The sequence below is a fragment of the Triturus cristatus genome, chromosome 3_1 (genome assembly GCF_964204655.1).
Source record: "Triturus cristatus chromosome 3_1, aTriCri1.1, whole genome shotgun sequence".
NCBI classification, from domain to species: Eukaryota; Metazoa; Chordata; class Amphibia; order Caudata; family Salamandridae; genus Triturus; species Triturus cristatus.
This window is the reverse complement of record NC_140583.1, coordinates 218,775,530-218,800,455: the sequence shown is the minus strand read 5'-3', so window position 1 is coordinate 218,800,455 and position 24,926 is coordinate 218,775,530. Positions and strand designations below refer to the sequence as shown.

The 24,926-nt window shown below is 46.9% G+C and overlaps 1 protein-coding gene across 1 annotated transcript in view; it reads left to right on the top strand.

The window, feature by feature from the left end:
• CHRNA5 (cholinergic receptor nicotinic alpha 5 subunit) overlaps positions 1-24,926 on the top strand; it is a 266,197-nt gene that overhangs the window by 184,584 nt on the left and 56,687 nt on the right. Inside the window, exon 5 of the mRNA XM_085643704.1 lies at positions 14,268-15,096. Coding sequence (XP_085499830.1) covers positions 14,268-15,096 — 829 coding nt within the window. The remainder of the gene's footprint in view (positions 1-14,267; positions 15,097-24,926) is intronic.

Below are 24,926 nucleotides of genomic sequence, written 5' to 3'. Positions count from 1 at the left end.
GGCAGGGCACATACCTACGCTCAGTCTCTGCTCTGGTTGGCTTCTGCAAATGGAACATCATTGGAATCTCCACGTTAGGAAACATCATGCATGGCAGTACACTTAAGTCTTTCCAGCAATTGCAAACCAAGTTCTATCTACATAAATCCCGGTTCCACTGTTATCTGCAACTGCGTCATGCTCTAGACCCTTACATACGTCATCTGGAGACACTTCCAGAGTTTCAGCCACTAGAAGGTTTTGATAGGCAGGCTGTCCCCATGATCTATATCCTGGGTACACACGTGTATAAGCCCAGGAGTGAGGGAAAATAGGGAGTAAACTGTTTCAGTAACTGGTGACAGTCCCTCTGCTGCTTTAGGGTCAGAGTAGGGAAGAGGTTAACACCCTCTACTGACCCATCCTTCTCTATAGATGACAGAAGATCAGGGAGAGGTTCGCTCTCCTCTTCCTCCCTCTGTCACCAGCGGCATGGTGACCTCAAACCTCTCATAGTGGGGCAGTTGAGATGAACTACCGTTAAGGGGTTCTTGAGATCCACCAGTTAGGTGGGCTCCCCCTTTCTCTCTAACACTTATATGGCCCATTCCAGCGAGAGCCCTGGGCTCCATTTGCTCTACCCATTCTTTCTGCCCAGGTTGAAACTCCACAGATGTCACTGTCTGGTCATACCACTGCTTCATAACCTCCTGGCTGGCCTCCAAATTCTTAGAGGCTTTCTTCCTGAACTTGGCCATCAGTTTCCTGAGGGTTAGCATGTAGCTAACCACCTCCTTGGGGTGTGAGGTTCTTGGGAGCTTTCTCCCACCCCTCTTTGACCAGACTGAGAAGTCCTCTTACAGGGTAGCCCTCCAAACGTTTAACTGGGCTAAAGCCCACTCCTTTTTGTGGCACCTTTCTGTTAGCAAAAGGCAGGCATGGTAGGAGGATATCCCACTTCTGCCTCATGGGTGCAGGCAGGCCCATAATCATGCCTTTAAGGGTCTTGTTGAATCTGTCAACAAGCCCATTTGTTTATGGATGGTAGGGTGTGGCGAACGTCTAGGTAACTCCACACTCCTTCCACATAAACATCATGTATGCAGATATGAAATTGGTGTCCTTGTCTGACACTATTCCTGTGTGGAAACCCAGTCTGGTTAAAAATCCCATTAGGACCCTATCCACTGCAGGTGCAGTAATGGACTTCAGAGGGCTAGCCTCTCGAGACCCAGTGGCATGGCCCACCAAGACTAAGACAAACGTATTGCCTAAGGCTGTCTTGGAGTCCAAAGGTCATATAATATAAATTCCCACCCTCTCAAAAGGTGTGCCAACAACAGGCATGGGAGTCGGGGGAGCTTTTAGCTTTTTCTCAGTCTTCCCACTAGCCTGGTAGGTAAGTCAAGTCCTACAAAAGGCAGCAGGGGCTGTCCTAATCTGGGGCCAATAAAAGTAGGTGATACGCCTGTCAAATGTCTTTTCTTGCCCCAGATGTCTTGCCAGAGGTATCCCTGAGCCAGCCCCAGTAGGAAGGCCCTGTAACATTACAGAACCATCAACACACAATTTACCCCATGCTCAGAGGCCTCCGGCTCACTATACTGGAGGTCATTCTCCCAATATATGAGGTGATTTCCAGGGGTGTCACCAGCTGCCTGAGCTTCAGCTTGCTGCCTCAGGTCCTCAAGGGTTGGGCACTCTTTCTGTGCCTTACAGAACTCCTCCCTGGTGGGCCCTCCATCCACTTGCCAACCAGCAAGTTCAGCCATGGTACCAAGTGAGGCAATGTTCTCCTCAGTAGGTCCTGGGCTGGCCTCCACCGGTGCCTCATCCACCTGCCCTGGGAGACATTCCGGTGCTGGTTTCCCATGCCCCTTGCCCTTCCCTTTCCTGGCAGCTACTTAGGCTATGGACCATCTTGACTCTCCTCCTGGGCAGCCATGGACCTGGTGGTTGCACAGGCCCACTCAGACAACCCTGACATTTCCAGGTGTGACCTGAGCTCCACTTCTCTCCAGGTACTGGGCTCCAAGTCATTCCCTAACAGCCAGTCCACAGGCATAGTCGGGCTCACTGCAACTTTCAGAAGACCCGAGACCCCACTTCCCCACTCAAATGGAACAAGAGCCACAGGGTAGTGGTTGCCTGCTGCCACAGCCTGGTGGAATGTATTGTGTATCACCTGCTCTGAGGACACCAAACGGCAGCTGACAGTAGTCTGTGTCCCTCAGAGCCTCCACCTTCTGCCCATTGATGGTGACCCACTGCCTTTACTTTGAAAGATTGGAAGGCATGTAGGCTTTGGGCGCCATCTCCCCGTCACACGGGACACTCGAGTAACCTCACTAGTCTCCCCCCCACACTAACTAGGGCCATCTCCTCCCCAAGCACTACATTGGCTATTCTCTGCGACTGCCCACCACTGGGAGGCGGTGCCCTCCTGGAGCAAATGCCATCTCCCTTCATGTGCCCATACACGTAGCATTTATGGACAGAAATTCCAGTTTTCTGATCTGTGAAGCCTTTTTTCTGGTGGCCAGATTGGGATCTGGACCCTTTCCGTTATGAACTGTTTGTGGGCCTTGAGAGAACTCCCTTGTTTTATTTTTATCCCACCACTCCTGGTTTGAATCTGACCATACTTTTAGGAGTCCCCCCTAAGAGGCTTTCTTAGACACTCTGGTGCTAACCCAGAGGTCTGCCTCCTCAGCAAGCTTCCTGGGATCAGTAAGCTTGGTATCCCCTAGGTGCTGGCCCAGCCCTAGAAAACAAGTATTGAACATGTGCTCCCTCAGAATTAGGTTGTACAGCCCATTAAACTCATCCACTTTTCTGCCCCTCACCCAGCCCTTCAGTGCCTTGCTCCCATAATCTAAGTAATCCACACAGGACAGATTCAGGAGCTTGCGACTGTCCCGACCCTCTGATGGTACTTCTCAGGGGTTGTTCCTAACTTAGAAACAAGGCTTTCCTTCATGGGGGCACACTTGTTCTGATCCTTTGCCTTTAGTGTCATGAGTGTGTCCTTCCCAAACTTGGGTATGTTTCCACAGGCTACCCCCCAGTACTCTTCTGAAACCTTCTGTACCCTGACTGCAACTTCATAAGCAGCAAACCACTTGTCTTTATCATCTTCCACCACATAGTTAGGCATCAGCTCCTGGGGTATACGGATTCTCTCCAGCAGACACTTTTGGTACGCTGCCACCATCACTGTTGGGTTTTGTAGTTTGTCTTGCCTTTTGCTCCATCTCCCCCATGCTCTTTTCGTGCTCCAACAGTAGCTTTTTCTCAGCCAAAGACCTTTCAGCCTATTCCTCTATCCCGAGCTTGGCCATCTGTAGTCTGTACTCCCTCTCCATCTTCCTTTCTGCCAGTTCCTCGGGGGACAGGTTCACTTTAGAGAGATCTGCAGGGGGCAAGGAAAGCATCGCTGGCGGTGGTCGTCATGGACGGGCGGGCTGGAGCCTCCCGTTGGCAGTCATGCTTGGCGATCAATGCTTGCTGTATGACGGGATGGACTGGCGGCAGCTCGTGCTGATTTTCGTGCGAGTAGCGTTACAACAAACAAATGATGGACGGAATGCTGACAATGCATACATTCTCCCCCAGTCAAGAGATCTGGGTTAAATCCATCGTTCTTTTGCCCACTACACCACCCCAGTTCAGACATGGCCATATGCAAATCAGTCTTGACCCTGTGCCTCATGGGAACAGTCCAGCCCGAACTGCCAAGCCATGTCTTCCCTGGACCGGAATCAAGCATCCTAGGACCGGTTTCTGGCTATCAGCCGTCATCAGCCAGGATAGCTTGACTCCAGTGGCGTAGTGAGCACGGGTCCCACGTCTGGGAATACCCATCCCACTTAGGGCGAAAAGCGTTACAACAAACAAATGATGGACGGAATGCTGACAATGCATACATTCTCCCCAAGTCAAGAGATCTGGGTTAAATCCATCGTTCTTTTGCCCACTACACCACCCCAGTTCAGACATGGCCATATGCAAATCAGTCTTGACCCTGTGCCTCATGGGAACAGTCCAGCCCGAACTGCCAAGCCATGTCTTCCCTGGACCGGAATCAAGCATCCTAGGACCGGTTTCTGGCTATCAGCCGTCATCAGCCAGGATAGCTTGACTCCAGTGGCGTAGTGAGCACGGGTCCCACGTCTGGGAATACCCATCCCACTTAGGGCGAAAAGCGTTACAACAAACAAATGATGGACGGAATGCTGACAATGCATACATTCTACCCCAGTCAAGAGATCTGGGTTAAATCCATCGTTCTTTTGCCCACTACACCACCCCAGTTCAGACATGGCCATATGCAAATCAGTCTTGACCCTGTGCCTCATGGGAACAGTCCAGCCCGAACTGCCAAGCCATGTCTTCCCTGGACCGGAATCAAGCATCCTAGGACCGGTTTCTGGCTATCAGCCGTCATCAGCCAGGATAGCTTGACTCCAGTGGCGTAGTGAGCACGGGTCCAACGTCTGGGAATACCCATCCCACTTAGGGCGAAAAGCGTTACAACAAACAAATGATGGACGGAATGCTGACAATGCATACATTCTCCCCCAGTCAAGAGATCTGGGTTAAATCCATCGTTCTTTTGCCCACTACACCACCCCAGTTCAGACATGGCCATATGCAAATCAGTCTTGACCCTGTGCCTCATGGGAACAGTCAAGCCCGAACTGCCAAGCCATGTCTTCCCTGGACCGGAATCAAGCATCCTAGGACCGGTTTCTGGCTATCAGCCGTCATCAGCCAGGATAGCTTGACTCCAGTGGCGTAGTGAGCAGGGGTCCCACGTCTGGGAATACCCATCCCACTTAGGGCGAAAAGCGTTACAACAAACAAATGATGGACGGAATGCTGACAATGCATACATTCTCCCCCAGTCAAGAGATCTGGGTTAAATCCATCGTTCTTTTGCCCACTACACCACCCCAGTTCAGACATGGCCATATGCAAATCAGTCTTGACCCTGTGCCTCATGGGAACAGTCCAGCCCGAACTGCCAAGCCATGTCTTCCCTGGACCGGAATCAAGCATCCTAGGACCGGTTTCTGGCTATCAGCCGTCATCAGCCAGGATAGCTTGACTCCAGTGGCGTAGTGAGCACGGGTCCCACGTCTGGGAATACCCATCCCGCTTAGGGCGAAAAGCGTTACAACAAACAAATAATGGACGGAATGCTGACAATGCATACATTCTTCCCTAGTCAAGAGATCTGGGTTAAATCCATCGTTCTTTTGCCCACTACACCACCCCAGTTCAGACATGGCCATATGCAAATCAGTCTTGACCCTGTGCCTCATGGGAACAGTCCAGCCCGAACTGCCAAGCCATGTCTTCCCTGGACCGGAATCAAGCATCCTAGGACCGGTTTCTGGCTATCAGCCGTCATCAGCCAGGATAGCTTGACTCCAGTGGCGTAGTGAGCACGGGTCCCGCGTCTGGGAATACCCATCCCACTTAGGGCGAAAAGCGTTACAACAAACAAATGATGGACGGAATGCTGACAATGCATACATTCTCCCCAAGTCTACCCCCCAGTACTCTTCTGAAACCTTCTGTACCCTGACTGCAACTTCATAAGCAGCAAACCACTTGTCTTTATCATCTTCCACCACATAGTTAGGCATCAGCTCCTGGGGTATATGGATTCTCTCCAGCAGACACTTTTGGTACGCTGCCACCATCACTGTTGGGTTTTGTAGTTTGTCTTGCCTTTTGCTCCATCTCCCCCATGCTCTTTTCGTGCTCCAACAGTAGCTTTTTCTCAGCCAAAGACCTTTCAGCCTATTCCTCTATCCCGAGCTTGGCCATCTGTAGTCTGTACTCCCTCTCCATCTTCCTTTCTGCCAGTTCCTCGGGGACAGGTTCACTTTAGAGAGATCTGCAGGGGGCAAGGAAAGCATCGCTGGCGGTGGTCGTCATGGACGGGCGGGCTGGAGCCTCCCGTTGGCAGTCATGCTTGGCGATCAATGCTTGCTGTATGACGGGATGGACTGGCGGCAGCTCGTGCTGATTTTCGTGCGAGTAGCGTTACAACAAACAAATGATGGACGGAATGCTGACAATGCATACATTCTCCCCCAGTCAAGAGATCTGGGTTAAATCCATCGTTCTTTTGCCCACTACACCACCCCAGTTCAGACATGGCCATATGCAAATCAGTCTTGACCCTGTGCCTCATGGGAACAGTCCAGCCCGAACTGCCAAGCCATGTCTTCCCTGGACCGGAATCAAGCATCCTAGGACCGGTTTCTGGCTATCAGCCGTCATCAGCCAGGATAGCTTGACTCCAGTGGCGTAGTGAGCACGGGTCCCACGTCTGGGAATTCGTGCGAGTGGCATGGTTCTCGTGCGGACGGGCCCGTTTACGGTTGCAAAGAGCCCAAATGCATGAATTCAAGAGCTCTAGAGGCACACCAAGGGTCCAGGAACTAAGAGGAACTTCTTAGGGGTCAGTAACTCGCTGAAGATGAGTCCAGGAGTTGTTGGGTACCTTGTATGTCCCTGGGGTTCAGATCAGGAGGCCAGCAGACTGTCCCTTTGCATCATTTTAGGGCCCTAGGACCAATATGGGTTGCAGGCCCAGGGCTTCCACCCCAGGAAAGAATGCAGTAGTCAGTAGGTCAGCACAGCAGGGCAGTAACTCCTTCAGGTAGTAGTCCAGCAGAGTGGCAGTCCTTCTAGCAGCCCAGCAGTCCTTCTTCTTGGCAGAGTATCCACAGGTCCAGAAGTGTACTTTTTTTTGGAAACAAAGTTTATTAAGTTTTCAGTTTTAAATTGGTATAATTCTTAGGTACGTGTTATGGTACAAAATAGAAGTAGAGATTCGTTAACCTATTCCAAAAGTGGGGAAGTTAGCATACAATATCTATACATATTTGGATTACCATTTTACCAATCCTATGAATTAAGATTGCAACTTATAAACATTTCGTTCTCTTTATAATCCAGGATATTAGGAACGTACCCCAATGTACCGCAATCTGCAATTAAACTAAACCCCCTTTGTCACCCTCCCCCTCCCTCTAGTCCTGTTCAATAGAAAAAACACATATATGTAATATCTTATTCGTGTCTCAGACCAGCACCGTGCAACACTTTGTCAACAGTGAAAACACGACAACTTTACATGATAAATCTATCCCTCCATATTCATGCATACATTTCGTTCTGGTTAGGTTTTTCCGTTATTACGATTGCGAGTTAATGTGAGTGCTGTTAGGGTCCAAGTCCAGCGCTTTCAGGGCCTCCAGCATGATATCCAATTCCATAGCTATTGGGATTTTATGTAAACCTTTAGCTTCCTCCCTTCGTATTGCAGCGCTTTTGGCGCTGCCCCACCGAATTAGCTCGCTATACCAAGCATATTGCGTGGGTGGTTTCTTTGATTTCCATTGCATAGTGATGGTTGGTGTCGCTAGAATGAGTGCCAGATTCACAAATTTGTATTGTATTTTGTATTTGGGCGAGTTCTTATGCAGTCCCAGAATACATTCCTCTATAGTGTTGCACATTTCTCTTTGTGTAGCAGCCCGTGTGTGTCGTCTAATAGAGTCCCAGAATCCTCGTAAGTGGGGGCACGACCACACCATATGTGGTAGGTTAGCACCTTCCAGCTGGCATCTGGGGCAGTGATGTTGTGTCTGTGGGAATATTTGATCTAGCAGTTTAGTGGTGAGAAGCTCTGTGGAGTAATATGAATTTAAATTCCGCGTTTCTGGATACCTTCCTGGGATGTTCTATGATTTTCGCCCATTCCTTGTCTACTATGTCCCGCCCTATGTCTTCTGTCCAAGCGTTGCGTAGTGTATTAAGTTTGATCGCCGCATGCGCACGTATCCCTACATAAAGCCACTTGATTAAGTTTCTGCCTCTGCCCATGTAATATAGCGCTTTAACTAATTTATGTGTGGGGGGTTCCTGTCGTTGTGGAGCTCATTGTGTTTTTATATATTGTAGCAATGCAGCATTTAATAAATATAAATGATCAGGTGCCCCTGTTTCTCTTACGAAATTGTCATGGTCCATGAGTGTCCCATTATTAAATAAATCCGACACCATACTAATCCCGTCCAGAAGTGTACTTCGACCACGTCTGAGGTCCTTCTATACACCAGTGCCCTGTTCTGTAAGGTGGGAGAAGCGTCTAGACGGTGGCCTTGAAGTGCTTGGAATTTCCTGCCTCCCCTACCCTGGCTCCAAGCTGGCTGAAGCGACAATGCAGGGCCTTAGTGCCTTTGTGTGAATGCAGGGCACAGGCTTTTTAGGTGTTAGTGGAGCTGTGCTTATTCCCCCTATCCACATCCTGCCAGCAGATGGCCCACTCAGGCACACCTAATACCTCAATTGTGTGAATGTCTGGAAGGAATTCACAAAGTCTGTCTGTTACGCCCAGTCATGCAACCCAGGCCAGGCCTAAGGCACAAAAGGGCTAAGGGCAGAAAAATGACAACTTTCTAAAAGTGGCATTATTAAAATTGTGATAAAAAACCCAACCTCACCGCTACATAGGGATTTTCACCCCACCTCCAAAGATACCAAACATGAACTGGTTATCTCTTCCCATTTAGAAATTACACTTATAAATTTAAAAGTTCTTCACTAGCAAGATATATAAAACTCAAAAGTACATGTCCTACTGTAGGACACTGGCTCTCTATATAGTGCACTATACAGACGTTCACTGAGAGTCTAGTAGATCCTGAATTGGTGTGCAGCGGTAAAAGCAGATCATTCTAATGCTCTTTTTGTGGTAGTGTGGGCGAGCAATTAGGCTTATCAGACGGTAGTGCTAAGCATTTGTTGTCACCTCCAGAGGCAATAAATGAGACACACGCTTAACAATGAATCTGAGACCAATTCGGAAAAATAAAATTGTATCTTTATATATATTTTTAGAAACCAAGAACTTTGTTCAACAGTTAATACATGTGTTGAATGTCGATATTTAACAAAATGCAATTCAAGACACAAAGAGCAGTGCAAAATGCATGATGCTCCATGCCTATTGGACTGGTGTGAAGCGTTTTGTTTCATATAATTGTGCCATTTACTATGGCAGGCTTATTATGTTACAGGTATCACAGAATATAGTACCAAATTAATGTTAAAGGTTTTCTAAAGTGCTCAAATACTAAAAAGTGTCTTGGTGCTGGCTTTAAGGCAGAGAGAAGAGGAAAGGAGAAGAACCAGGAGCCTACAGAGTGTTAAAAAGCCAGGTCTTCAGGAGTTTCCTGAACGTCAGAAGGTTGGGTGCATCCCTGATGTGCAACTGCAGAGCATTATTAAATTTAGTGGCTCCTAGGAAATGTGTTTTATTGTTACAGCTTTACATGCACTCTCAAACCGTGAACTTCACCGTATTGTGTAATCTATCAGAATGAATGCAACCATAAAGCGCAAACATTTTAAACAAACCCTATCCTCCACCACAAACCCTCCCTCCTCGGGTACCAATGGCGATATGACAATACAAGAAGAGAGTAGCCAAGTGTGAATCAGAGGAGGCCTCTTTGTCTTTTGTATGGGTGCGTGCTGTGAGGCGTAGTAGCCGCAAGTAGTGGGGGCAAGTCAGTTCCCTGAATTTCTGGGACAGGAAGGCTATGAATGGTTGCCACAAAGTTCTATATGAGTCATCTTGGGCAGAGAGGGTGAGGGTCAGCGTCTCCATACTGAGATCGTGCCAGAGGCGCTGAAGCCATCCTATGTGTGTCAGTGTAGTGGTGGTGCCCCAGAGTCCCAGAATGTTTTGATGGGCAGCCCCCAGTGCTATACTAATATGTTGCCCCCTGCATGTTGTGAGCGGGTATGTAAGGGCATTGGGGAGTCCTAGTAAGGTAAATGACGGGAACCTGGGGATTTGAGTGTGGTAGTGGGCATCAATGTCTAACACAGAATCCCAGAATGAAGTCAACTTAGGACAGTCCCACAAGATATGAGTGAGGGTGCCCTTAGCTCCACATTATCGCCACCACTCATCGCTACGGGCAGGGTTGCCCCTATTTTGGGATCTTTAGAAGGAGTCTAGCTGCTGCATTTTGCAGCATTTACAATTTATTCAGAATGTATTGGTGCGCAGTAAGGAGTAGGCCATTGCAGTGATCTAGTTATGTCATTATTGGTGATGTAACCAGAGTTTTCTAGAGGTGTGTTGGAATAGCCTGTAGTCTCTTTTTAATGTTCTGAGCTTGAGAAATGCAAAAGAGGACACCGCATTTACATAATCTGCTTAGCTCAGTTTGCATTGATCTGAACACGAAGGTTCTGGGTCTTCCTAACTGGTATTGGTAAAGGGCCCATTTCCTCTGGCCAGCAGGATGGGGTAAAAAAGGAGGTTTGGGCTCCAAAAAGCATTATTTCAGTCTTTCCAGCATTCAATTTTAGACAATTCCTGTTCCATCCAAGTGTTGACTGCTTGCATGCAGTCACGGAATCTAGATTCTGTTCATGTGTCGTCGTTGGCCAGGGAAATGACTATTAGGGTGTCCTCAGTGTAGGAGTTCTAGGAGAATCTGTAGGTTTTTATTAGGTCAGCAAAAGGGGTGATTTAGACATAAAAAAGTGTCTGAATGAACAAGGACACCAGAGGGAGCCCACTCACGAGAGAAAAAGGATGTGAAACAAAGTCATCCAGCCGGACCAACTGCTCCCGACCAGAGGAAGGATTTCAACAGATCCCATTCTGATCCGTGACCACTATCACTGCTAGACGTTACAGCAGCAGCCCGTGATTAACAGTATCAAAGGCTGCTAAGAGATCAAGCAGGATTGGGGTTGCCCCTCCTCCCTGATCGAGCACGTGCCTTCATCGGGCTGTCTCTGTGCTATTGCTGCTAGGGACGTCAAATTGAGTGCTCTCTAAAAGAATATAGAACCCAGTAGGTGAAAAGTGTGCGCGTGTAGAGTGTGTGAAGTGGCTGTACTTTGTTGTTATTGGATAGTCTAACTAGGAGTGGTATCAGGGAGTGCAATCCTTGGTCCTGACGAAAACCACAGTGAAGGGTGGCTTGAAACATGTAGACCTTGTAGAAAAATTGTCATGAAAACCACACATACTTTCTACATTACTTGCCTTTTTAATCATACCATCTGGAGGACGGAAAAAAGCATTGTTTTTGTATCCTGCGTACATTTTTAATTCTCAATAAAACCTCTACAACTCCAATTTATCATCATTTGGTGAATACTATTCAGTGCTCCTGTGTATCTCACTGGTGCAGCATGTCTCGTTCCGCAGCGGAACAGGAAATACCCTATGATGAAGCATGCATCAAGGGGTAACCCTGGTGGTTGAGGGTTATCCAGAAAAAGCCTTTAGCTTTTTCTTCTCTCTGTAGGAGGTTTAGCACATACTGCGGAGTAGGCTTCAGTTTTTTTATAATTATGTAACTAGGAGAACGACTCAACTTCTGGGAAATTCCTTTCATCTCCCCCTACTTCTTTGAAACATACAAGAATAACGTGCAATATATTGTTGTCCACGAAGTTCTCTTTTTTGTAAAACGAAAAACTACATTTAGTACAAACACACACACACTACTAAATACTATGCATTAAATAGACGGAAATACTTTTGGTGATACCTTAAATCAAGTTTGACCCTCTAGTCGGCACTGACTCGCAAAATAACGACCCCCGACCTATACCAGAATCGGTTGCAGATCACAATATAAAGGGAGGCAAGCCTTCTGGCTGTGTCAAAGAGTAAAGACATCAATATATAAAAGTCAGGCCATACGGGCTTTGTCAGGTGGGGACATCAACATTTATATAAAGCCGACCTGTTGGCTTTGTCAAAGAGTCAGCAAATTAATAAACCAGCCGCACATCAAAATGTACCACTAAAACGAATACACAATGCTTAACCCAATGCATTCATTATTAATACACAAATTGGAATGTTCATTAATAATAATTGTGACCAAAATATTTTAAATAAAGCACTTTTAATCAGACCAACCATAAACATGTGTTTGAGTCTTTCTTTAATTCTCTTCAGGTTATATATTGCAGACATAGGACCAAATACAAGGGGTCCCCACACTCCAGGTAAAGAGCATATAGCTCCAGATGGGAGTGCTTTAAAAATGATGAACAGATGTCCTGGGGTCATTTATTCAATGACCCAGTAGACTTACTGCAAGTTTTTTCAAACATGCCAGGGAGGCCGTTGTGCTTCCTGCAGCTCCCAACAACTAAATTAATCTTCGGTAGTCGTGCAGTGCTAGAAATCTTGACAGTTTGCAATTTCATTTCACAAAACCTATTTAACAGATTTAAACCAAATACAAAGAGCACACTTCGTGGGTAAAGATCTAGCTTTCTGCTAAATCTGGTGTAATTCTTTTTAGCCGTTTTTGATGTAGCATTGCCTAGTTTTCCCTAGGAAAAACATGGGGAGGAAAGCATTTTAGGACCACCCTTTTTTCTCGGCTGTGCAATGGTATAGTTAGGCTTGATAAAAAGATCTGTTTTTGTTTTAAAAAAATTACCAAAGTTTAAAGTAACGTTATTGTTAGGTGAATGTGTCAGTGACTACATTTCCATTAACGACATTTGACATATCAGTGATGTCATTAAGACTGTGATAGAACATGCCATGAGTGATGTCATATATGTGAGGGCATAAGCAGTGCATGGTTGGGGCATAAGTTATAGTTTGCTCTGCTAACCATAACTGGTGAATTCCCCAAAAGATGTTTTGCATCAAAACACTACTGTTGTCACAGACATATCTTTGCAACCTTTTTTGAGCAACTTAGGGTTTGGTGCTCTAGGGGATCATCGAGGGATTAAAGCCCAGATATGCTCTGATTGGCCCCTTTTTAGGGGGCTATTTAATCCTGTTTGGCTTGCCACAGACTGAACCATATGTTGTTGCATCCTGTACAGGTACTCAGTGACATGGTCCCCGCGTCCTTGAAATGTTTTTTAAAAAAATTTAAAGGATCAGGGTGAGGACACCCTGACCTCAGTGGGTTTGTGGTGGGTACCACTTGTTTGGCTGGTCGGTAGCAACATGGACAACATGTTGTGGGAGCCATTACAAGACTGGGAAATGGTCCCCCTTGACAGGCGTTGTATTTAATGGCATGTTTTCATGGTCACAAAAAGTAGCACATATAAATGGTAATAACAAATGTTAGTCACAATATAAACATTTGTTGGTGGTACCATACTGATTTTAAGAATTGAAGTGTGTTCTAAGGCGAGTTTATCCTGTAAAAAATGCTGACCCTCTGCTGGGATTTGATGAAACATGTTTAAGAGAAAAATGTTTTCTCTCATGGTTTTCTTATAGAGGGTTTGAAGGTGCTCCAGAAGCTAAAATGACTGCACATTTTCTTAAGTTCACATCATCTTTCTCAGCCATAAGGCAGTAAAGTTTGATATTCTGAGTAAAACATGTACAGCAGCAGCCACTTGTCAATTGATTGCCCAGTGTTCTACTGCAGCTTCCCACAACTAGAGCGCTAACATTCTGCATTCATGACTAAACTGTGACATACCTAAAGCTATTTTGAAAAAAATGCTAATAACTTCACATATAAAATCACATGTGACATATTCTAATTGATAACGTCAATGTGACTTCTGAAATGACATTGATGACAACACTGTGCAAGTTGTAGTTAACTTCAGTTACATATAACTGGTGAATGTTAGTATTATTTTGAGTTTCAAATGTTATTTTTTAACCAACACTTTCAACTAACTACAACTTGACTTTAACCATTTTTTTTTCACTGAATATATATTCCCTCTTTAAACACTGCTTCTAATTATTCCACGAATTGGCCCGTGTCTTTTAACTATTCTTGTTTTTTATCTGCCTTCAATATACATGTAATCTTCGTGGTATGTAGATGTGGATTTAGCAATAATAAATCTATACTCACCGGGCTTATATTTACCTTCACAATTTAGTGGGAGGGCTTATTTTTGCAGTACAAGTTTTGATCTTAATATGTTGCCATTCAACCTTCCATTTTATATACAAAGATGATAAATGAACTAAAGGGTCAGGTGCAGTACAGATCCCAACCAGGAAGTGCAAACTTAAATATGGCCCCAATTCCCATGCAACCATTTGCCACTACAGCAGTTAATTCTGCTGCTAACTTACCTCACATTCCCCTGATAACGTGCAGTACACCACTGAAAAAATGTGAGGCACTGAATATGATTTGTGAAAATGTCTTAATGTGTTCATCACTAGTAAATTTAGAGAATGCCTTAAAAAAAATCTTGTTTTTTTTTAGTGCTGATGGACGTTTTACAAGTTCCATTATTACGAAATCGGTGGTAAAGCACGATGGGACAGTCACCTGGAATCCTCCGGCAAACTACAAAAGCTCTTGCACTATAGATGTGACCTTCTTTCCCTATGATCTTCAGAACTGTTCCATGAAGTTTGCCTCCTGGACTTACGATGGATCCCAGGTTGATATAAGTTTAGAAGACTATGAAGTAGACAAGAGAGATTTCTTTGACAATGGAGAATGGGAAATAATATCTGCAACAGGAAACAAAGGAAACCGAACTGATGGCTGCTGTTGGTACCCATTCGTCACATATTCCTTTAGGATAAAACGCTTACCTCTTTTTTATACACTGTTTCTCATCATTCCATGCATTGGTCTGTCTTTTCTAACTATTCTTGTTTTTTATCTGCCTTCGAGTGGAGGTGAAAAGATAGCTCTCTGTACCCTGGTTCTTGTGTCGCTGACTGTCTTTTTGCTAGTGATTGAAGAGATAATACCATCGTCATCCAAAGTTATACCACTCATAGGAGAGTACTTGGTCTTTACTATGATTTTTGTGACATTGTCTATCGTAATCACAGTGTTTGCAATTAATGTTCATCATCGTTCCTCCTCAACGCACAATGCCATGGCTCCCTGGGTTCGCAAGATATTTCTGCATAAACTGCCCAAACTGCTGTGCATGAGAAGCCATGTAGACAGATACTTTACCAAAAAGGAGGAAATTGTCAATGGCTTCGGATCTGATCAGTCTGCCTTGGAAACAGCTCTCGATTCTATCCGCTTCATCGCACGGCATGTTATGAAGGAGCATGAGGTGCGTGAGGTAAGTTTCAATCTTTGCCACTCCATTATGCTAATTCATTTCAGAAATTATGAAAAAAGTTAATTTCTCGTACGTATTATAAAGCATTCTCTTGCTTTTCATGTTTTAAGTAATGATTATGAAACTGTTGCTACAATATTTTAATATGTGGTGATCAATGAGCTTTTTTCCAGAAAAATATCAGAACCAGTTAGTGGGAAATTGATGGTGAACGAATGTAATGATAATTTAAAGCGTTAACATATTTTTATCTTATGTACATTTGGAAAAAGACGATATTAAATGCTATAACAGAATCCCCCAGCAGATAATGAACAGCACTTTTAGTTGAAATAATAAGAATAAATCAAACCCAGAGATAGTTGCTGCTCATTCTACCATATCATCGGGTAAAAGACTTTTAATGCACAAGCTTCTTCTACTAAACTTATATATTTTTATTTAAATTGTAATGATGGCACCATTTTCTAAAAGATTTGCTGTAATTATTTGTGGGTGTTATTATCAAAAGTAGTTAACACATTTAAGTAGCCTCTCTTCTTAGATTCATACTCCTAAATTTGGGGGAAATGCTTCATTTGCTAGAATATCAATATTTACCGTTATTGATTTTGATCGTCGGTATTTTAAAACTACTTTTTTAAGACATAAGTTGTTATTGTTTGACAGGTGCTAAATCCAAAAACACTCAACATTCATTGCAAATTGATATGATGTAGTTGCAGAAATAAAAAATTCTCTTCAATTTGCCACATGAAAATGGAACTACAAGACACGTTTTCTTCCTCCAAACCATATTCTTTTGCTTCTCCAGCAAATTTCAATGAATTTGTTTGTTCCTAAAATACCACTTTCATTGAAGACAATGCTCTGAAGAACCTTCAGCAGTGAGTCCTCTCGTTCCAGTGTTGAAGTTGGAATATAATCACTTCGAAGTGTTTATCACGCTTTTGGGGAAAAGATGGAATCAGCTGTTCTCTTTCTAGTGGATATTTGTTGTGTCCTGCACCTTCCTTTCTGCTCCAATCTAATTGTGGAATGTGTGCCAAAGGTCAGACAGAAGCCTTACAGTCTCGTGCTTGTTGCATTAAATATACAACTCATCCGTGATCTTTGATGCTGTGTAGTCTCAAAAACAGCAGGTGTGATACTTGGCACCCAAAAATCTTTCACTGTCACTGTCCTTTGAAACAGGCCTTTTGAAGAACCTTCATTTGAAATCCATAGAGTTAGCTCTCTTAATTACATCTCTTTAATACAGAACCTGCCAGAGGTTCTACATTTTGCTCGGGCAGTGTTGCATGGAACACTGAGCCCATACCCTCGTTGATGGGCCCTGCTTGTTGTTCCCTCTCCATATGGCACAGAAGCAAAAGCTTCCCTCCAGCCAAAGGCAGCCAGCTAACTTCTATTCCTTTCCGAACTCTGACCCTGGCATTTCATTTTTGTGTTTACAGTTTTGTGCTTTTGGATTCTAACTATGTTATGCCTAGTTCATCTGTGTTCGGCTACAGTCTAACAACCGCAGGATTTATTGTGCACACAGTTTCTTGCTCAAATGCACATGCCCACATGTAAAGTCTGACGCACCTCCCCAGATTACCAAAGGTGACACACAACAGGGCGCATCAGCCAAAGCCACTGCACTGCGTGCATTGTGTGGGCGGGAGATGGCAGAAAAGTTCCACATCTACTAAGATATGGCACTATCCTGCTTGTTCCCTAGCACTGGTGCACAATCAGGCTACCTAGCACCACACACACCTTTGCATAATAGTGTAATAGTGCAAAGGTGTCTGCTTCATGTCTAGCATTGGTTTTGAACTGGAAGGATATCATTCCATTACAATATACTGTACTTGGACTGACTATCACCACTTCCAATGTGTGCTATACAGCGCAGCACACATGCAAAGTGGTGAAAGTTAAGACAAATACATTTAAAAATTCCTTTCTACGCCTACTTAACCATGGTGTTTTATTTTTGGAGCAAAACCCTGTCTGATGATTTTTAGACTACAGGGTTTTCATGGGAATGCCCATCTACCACCCATGGAATGGTCGCTTGAAACAGAGTTACACAAAGCAGCATTTTTCCCTCCTTTATGTTACTTTGAGGCAACTTTCCAGCGAAAAAAAAGCTGTGGGCTGGACAGTAAATAAAAAAAACGTTTTGTGCAGGTTTGTAAGATTGTGTACATCATTTTTACAAAGGCAGAACTTTCATGCAGGCAAAGACTCATAAGCCCAGTGTTTCAATAAGCAATGAGTATGAGAAAGGTAGGTATCTCCAAAGTGAGAGAATGTTACACACGCAGTCTTACACTGAGATTCTTGCAAAAAGCACATAGTCTCACAACTGCAGTGTTACACAAGCAAAGTGCCTCATACAAGAGTCACCTCCAGGCAAAGCCGGTCTCCCCCTCCAATACACACAATCATACTCACAGAGACAGATATGTTTGAATAGTGTTCTACTCATGCTCAAGATTCGCAAACAGGCAGAGAGTCCCAGAATGGCAACGGATTCCATAAAGGCACATTACAGAATCACGATTGACGAGTCTCAAACTGGCAGCATCTCAGAAAGGGGAAGTATCATAGAGAATTTCACAAAGACAGAGTGACGCAAACCATTATCTATTCACACAGGAGTCTTTTACAAATATAATCACTATCTTGGAGATTCTTTGTGGGTCCAACAGGCTTTCTACATTGCCAAGTGTTGTAATAGACTGCAAATTGTAGCATTAAGCACTACTATGTCATACTGCAAAAGATTGTGTGATAATAGGCAGCACAGTGCTATAAAAGCTATCACTGTGCCATATTGTGTAGCGCTGTATTATATTGGGCTATAGGGCATCATACTGGCCAACATTAAGCCACATTGGGCAAAACAACATCATATTTGGCAGCCTAGTCATATTGTACAACATTCTGTGATACCAAGCAGCATTGTGCAGTACTATATGTAAGTAATGGCGTAATTAGTAAAGGTATGACTACCCACCTTGAGTAATAATCACAATCCTTGTTGGGGTGGACCTTCAAAGTCACTGAATTATCATGAGCTCCCCACCATTGCAGCTATGGAACGGAGTAGGCAGGCTTAATTTAGGGCAATGTATAAAGCATTTATGTCGAACCAGAACAGTAATAAAGTAAAAACACAACATAACTAGAATCCCAAACCGATTTTAAAAAACTGAGTGCATTTTAATAAAATAAAATTACACCAAAACAACAACAATACCATAAGGGGAACTGAAGATATGAGTGTTTGAAGCATTAACGAAAAATAGCGCCACCTGTTTTAGTCATCCGGCAGCAGCACAGGAAGGACCTGGACATTGGTGCTCAAGACAGAATGAGAAGTGGGAACCCGAACACCTCTTTTTCTTAGTTTTCACCAACCTGAGTATGGAGGTTTCCCTGCCACAGTTGCCTCGGCGGAAAGGCATATCATAATCAGCTCAGTGGTATTCTTGGCCGGACTCCCTCCGACAGCCGCTTATGCCTCCTACGCCATCGATGCAGCAGCAAGAGACCCGCCAACATCTAAATACAGCGGGTCAACAGCCAAGTCAACGGGTGGGAAAACCATTGACAAAGCGACAGCGGAACCAGGTCTGCCTACATCTAAATCGGGCCCTAAGTCCCAAGGTAAAATCTCTGACAGGGTCGAACCAGGTTTCTTTATCTGACTCAAATCATGGTTAGCACCCCGTTGATGCAGTAAAGTAGGCGTTTGTGTCACTTGTCTCACTATGAATCGTATGTTAAAATCAGCTCTAAGCCTTGTGTATTTTTACATTGCTCTTACATGCAATATTTTATGTGTAATGCATGTGTTCATCTTGCAACTTCTCACAGGTAAATGTGCACACCTGTATTGACACATTAAAAAAAATCTTTTGGGGGTGTGTGTGTTGTGCTTGTGGTGACTGTGAGTGTACATACAATAGTGTGTGTATGTTGTTGGTGTGCAATGCAATATGTATAAAAAAGGGCATTACACATTACCTACATATACATAATGACAGATGTATAACATATATGTGTAGAAAGATTATGATGAGTAGTACTTACCTGCCTCCACACCGCCATGGTCTCACTCCATCAGGACTCTGACGCTAGGACACCGCCAGGAAAACAGGAACCTCGAAATGACAGCGATGGAGCCAGCTGAGAAGATCGCCACCGTGGCGGGAAACTGTCTATTGCCGCAACATCTAATTATGCTGGATGGACTGCCATCAGCTCGACAGAATACTTGGAACTGCCGCCGCGGTGGGACGGCGGTAGTACCTCCAGGATCTAAATCAGGCTCTTAGTCTCAAAAATGGAAGTCAGAAATCTTCAGCTGGGCAAGGCAACAGAGGGTTCCACTAGGTTGAATAGCTGTTAGGCACGGTCCTGTTGAAGCTGTTGTTTTTGGAGGAAAAAGGTCTGACCTGGAGAAATTCGAGTTGCGCACCAAGGGAAGTCCTCTATCTGGTCAGAAACTTTTAGTACCTTTGCCCAGTCAAGATTTATATGTTCGTACTTAGTCGCTTTTTCAGAAGTTAGATTCCTTCAACGGGGCAACGCTTCACGCCGAAGAGGGCTGCACAAGATTGAATACCTTCTCTGTGAGTTCCCACTGTACTGGATATGCTGCACAGGAGAATCTCCAAGTAGAAGAAACCTCAATCTCCAGCCCAGCGGCAAAGCACCTTGGGATTCGGCATGGCAGTTTTATCCCAGTTCTGCAGACATCTTGAAGTTCAAAATGTGTTATAAGCCCCAGGTTTTCAGGGGTAATAGGTGGAAGGGTGGTAGGAGAAGTCCAGCCAGACACAGACGCCGGTCTCTGGTCGTGGGACCCATGAATAGCACTTGGTGTCAGGACTCTCTCCAGCCGAGGCCTTCAGCAGGGTCCAGGGCAGGTCCAGTGCATACTGGTCTGCTGGGCAGTTGCATGAAAAGACAACTTGTAGCTTGTTGTATCCCTGATTCTTTGACTGGGGATCAACCTTCAGACACTTGGAGTCCACTTCTTTTTACATGGTACAAGAGGCAGCAGGGACAGTCCATCAGGGCTCCTCTCAGGTCACAACAAGCACTGTCCTCTTCTGTTCTGTTCTTCCTCAGGTCCAGTAGTGTTTTAAGGAGGGTGCCAGGGGATGCCACATTTATACCACGTACTCTTTTGTGAGAGGGGATGGCTCCTGCCACCTCCCTAACTAATGAGGTAATGGTTCCCAGGGGTAAACCTACTAGCAAAACAATCTCACAGTGCCCCTTTGTAAGAATTTGAGTATTAGTTGAGAGGGGTGGAAGGGAAACCCAGTTCACATAATGAACACAATCCTTGTCAGGGTGAACCACAAATGCCGCTAAATTACCCTGTGCTATCCACCTCATAGCTCGGCCCAAAGCAGTCAAGCTTAATGTAGAGGCAATGTGTAAAGTATTCATGCAGCACTCAAGCAATAATAAAGTGACAACAGAGCAGGAGAAAAATCCAAGAAATTAGAGTAAATTGTAATAAATAAAATGACACCAAAACAACAAAGATCCAATCAGTAGAAACTGTGTTATGGGTTTTTAAAGTGTTAGGCAAAAAATAGCACCAAAAATCAAAAACCGCTACTCATGGTTAGCTTGTCTCCCTGCAGTAGGAAAAAGGCACAAGTTCAGGTTGACAACGATGAAGTGTGGGTTGGATACAAGAACCAGGATCGTCCCACTGAAGTTACCATCTCAAGTCTACTCGAAAGTGCTGTTCCCGTTGGCGTGGGTGCTAGGAGGAAGTAGTCAGTGCGAGGAGTAGTTCAGGCATCACAGACAGTCTCTGATGTAGCACTAAGAGCCAGTCGTCACTGGAGATTCTCTTTGGATGTCGCTGTGGGCCATTGCTGCAAAGAACTTGTCTCACTGGAGCTTCGCTTTGGTTGTCGTCTCGTAGGGTTGCTGTTGGTGTCAAGGGCAAATGTGACTGGAGCTTTGCATTGTTGATCTTCGCTGGTAATTGATTCTTGCTGCAAGGCGGTCACGAGTAGTCCAAAACTAGCCACCTTCTTCCACCGCAAGATCGCAGACATCCACGACAGCTTCAACACCCAGACCCCCCCCCCCCCCGACAGCCACCGACCCCCCCAAACTCACCGCCCTCCTGCTCTCCTGGAACCACGTCAACGACACCAACACCATCTACTCCGGCTCGCCATCTGCCCCCTGCCCCACCACATCTACATCTTCAACAAAGCAAATCCTCAACTGCTCCTTTGAATCCGCCACCTGCCCAGAGAGCAGCAAACACGCCGAGATCAACACCCTTCTCAAGAAACCCAAGGCTGACCCTAAGGACCTCAAGAACTTCCGGCCCATCTCCCTCCTCCCGTTCCCGGCGAAAGTCATTGAGAAGATCGTCAACAGGCAACTGACCCAGTTCCTCGAGAACAACACCCTGGACCCATCCCAATCCGGATTCCGCAGCAACCACAGCACCAAAACCCCCCTCATCGCCACCACCGACGACATCAGGACCCTGCTGGACAAAGGCAAAACCGTGGCCCTCATCCTCCTGGACCTTTTGGCCGCCTTCGACACCGTCTGCCACCACACCCTACGCACATGCCTCACCGACGCAGGGATACGCGACAAAGCCCTGGACTTGATCACCACCTTCCTCCCCGGCAGAACCCAGAGAGTCCGCCTCCCCCCATTCCGATCCGAAGCCACCAAGATCATCTGCGGCGTACCCCAGGGATCATCCCTCAGCCCAACCCTCTTTAACGTCTACATGGCACCGCTCGCCAACATCGTCCAATCACACGACCTCAACATCATCTCATACGCCGACCACACACTGCTGATCCTCTCCCTCACCAATGACCCCACCACCGCCAAAACCAACCTCCACGAAGGAATGAAGGCCGTCGCCGAATGGATGAGGAACAGTCGCCTGAAACTGAACTCAGACAAGACCGAGGTCCACATCCTCGGCTCCACCCCATCCGCCTGGGACGACTCCTGGTGGCCGACCGCGCTGGGAGCTGCACCGACACCCACCGACTACGCACGCAACCTGGGGTTCATCCTGGACTCATCGCTCTCAATGATCCAGCAAGTCAATGCCGTCTCCTCCTCCTGCTTCAACACCCTTCGCATGCTTTGCAAGATCTACAGATGGATCCCCACCGTAACCAGAAGGACGGTCACCCAGGCCCTCGTCAGCAGCAGGCTGGACTATGGCAACGCCCTCTATGCGAGAATCAATCAATCAATCAATCAATCGCATTTATAAAGCGCGCTACTCACCCATCAAGGGTCTCAAGGCGCTGGGAGGGAGGGGGGGGTCAGTGCTCGAAGAGCCAGGTCTTGAGCTGCCTTCTGAAGGAGAGGTGGTCAGGTATGGCGCGAAGGTGGCTGGGCAGAGAGTTCCAGGTCTTCGCTGCTAGAAAAGAGAAGGATCTTCCTCCGGCGGTGGCTTTGCGGATGCGGGGTACGGCTGCCAGGGCCTGTCCGGTGGAGCGCAGAGTGCGCGGGGGAGTGTAGAAGGAGATGCGGTTGTTGATGAGTTTGGGTCCGAGGTTGTGAAGGGCTTTGTGTGCGTGGGTAAGTAGTCGGAAGGTGATCCGCTTGTTGACGGGTAGCCAATGGAGTTTTTTCAGGTGTCCGGAGATGTGGTGGTGGCGAGGGATGTCCAGGATGAGTCTTGCGGCAGCGTTCTGGATCCGTTGGAGTTTCCTCTGCAGCTTGGTGGTGATGCCGGCGTACAGGGTGTTCCCGTAGTCCAAGCGGCTGGTGACGAGGGCGTGGGTGACGGTCTTCCTGGTGTCGGTGGGGATCCAGCGGAAGATCTTGCGGAGCATGCGAAGGGTGTTGAAACATGCCGAGGTCACCGAGTTCACCTGTCTGGTCATGGTGAGGGAAGAGTCCAGGATGAAGCCGAGGTTGCGCGCGTGGTCGGTGGGTTGGGGAGTGCTGCCTAGGGCGGGGGGCCACCAGGAGTCATCCCATGCGGTGGGAGTGGGGCCGAGGATGAGGACCTCCGTTTTGTCTGTGTTCAGTTTCAGGCGGCTGTCTGTCATCCAGTTTGCCACTTCCTTCATTCCTTCATGTAGTCTGGTCCTAGCTGATGTGGGGTTGTTAGTGAGGGATAAGATGAGCTGGGTGTCGTCGGCGTATGATATAAGGTCGAGTCCGTGTTTGCGTGCGATGTTCGCCAGGGGGGTCATGTAGACGTTGAAGAGAGTGGGGCTGAGGGAGGATCCTTGAGGTACGCCGCTGATGATCTCCGTGGCTGTGGATCTGAAGGGGGGAAGGTGGACTCTCTGAGTCCTTCCGGAGAGGAAGGAGACGATCCATTCCAGGGCCTTGCTTCTGATGCCGGCGTTGCTGAGGTGGCGTATCAGGGTGCGGTGGCAGACCGTGTCGAAGGCTGCAGAGAGGTCCAGGAGTATGAGGGCCACGGTCTCTCCCATGTCGGTCAGGGCTCTGATGTCGTCCGTTGCTGCGATCAGGGCGGTTTCGGTGCTGTGGTTGGCCCTGAAACCGAACTGTGTGGGGTCGAGGGAGTGGTTGGTTTCCAGGGCGTTGGTGAGTTGAGCGTTGACGATTTTCTCAATCACTTTGGCGGGGAACGGCAGGAGAGAGATGGGCCGGAAGTTTTTGAGTTCGGTGGGGTCTGCTGTTGGTTTCTTTAAGAGGGCGTTGAGCTCTGCGTGTTTCCAGCTCTCCGGGAAGGTGGCGGCGGTGAGGGAGGCGTTGATGACGTCTCGGAGGTGCGGTGCGATGATGTCGTCGGCCTTGTTGCAGATGTGGTGCGGGCAGGGGTCCGATGGGGATCCGGAGTCGATCGAGTTCATTATGCGGGTGGTCTCCTCGGTGGTGGTAGGGTTCCAGGTGAGGATGGTGGTGGTGTCGGTGGCGGGTTCCGGAGGGGGGCTCGTGTCGGCGGTCGGGAAGCTGTTGTATATGTCGGTGATCTTGTGGTGGAAGAAGGTTGCGAGGGAGTCGCAGAGGTCCTGTGAGGGAGGGATGGAGTTGTTTTCTGCTTCCGGGTTGGAGAGCTCTTTGACGATGCCAAATAGTTCCTTGCTGTTGTGGGCGTTGTTGTCAAGTCTGTTCCGGTAGGCTGTTTTTCGTGCGGCGCGGAGGTGTTGGGGGTGTTGGCGGGTGGCGTCCTTGAGAGCTGACATGTTCTCTTCGGTCTGGTTAAGGCGCCACGTCTTCTCGCGGGCGCGGCATTCTTTCTTGTAGTTCTTGAGGTCAGGGGTGAACCAGGAGTTTTTCTTGTGGTTGTTGGTGCTGGCTTGAGTCTTCAGGGGGGCCAGGAGGTTGGCGCAGTCGGAGATCCAGTTTGTGAGGTTGTTGGCGGCTACGTTGGGGTCGGTGGTGCTGGTGGGCTGGTTCTGGGAGAGGATTGATGCGAGCTGTTCCGTGGTGATACGATTCCAGTGTCTTCTTGGTGGTTGCTGGGTGTGGTGGGGCACGGTGGTCTTCTTGAAGATGAAATGGACGCAGCTGTGGTCCGACCAGGTGAGTTCGGTGGTGTGGCTGAAGGTGATGTGTTTGCTGGAGGAGAAGATGGGGTCAAGCGTGTGTCCGGCGTCGTGGGTGGGGGTGTTGACTAGCTGATGCAGTCCCAGGTTGGCGAGGTTGTCCAGTAAGGCGGTGGTGTTGTTGTCGGTGAGGTTCTCCAGGTGAAAGTTGAGGTCTCCTAGGAGGATTTAGTCGGTGGATGAGAGTGCGTGAGGGTTGACGAAGTCTGCGATGTCTTCGCTGAACTTGGTGCGAGGTCCTGGTGGTCTGTACATGAGGGTGCCTCTGAGGGTGGT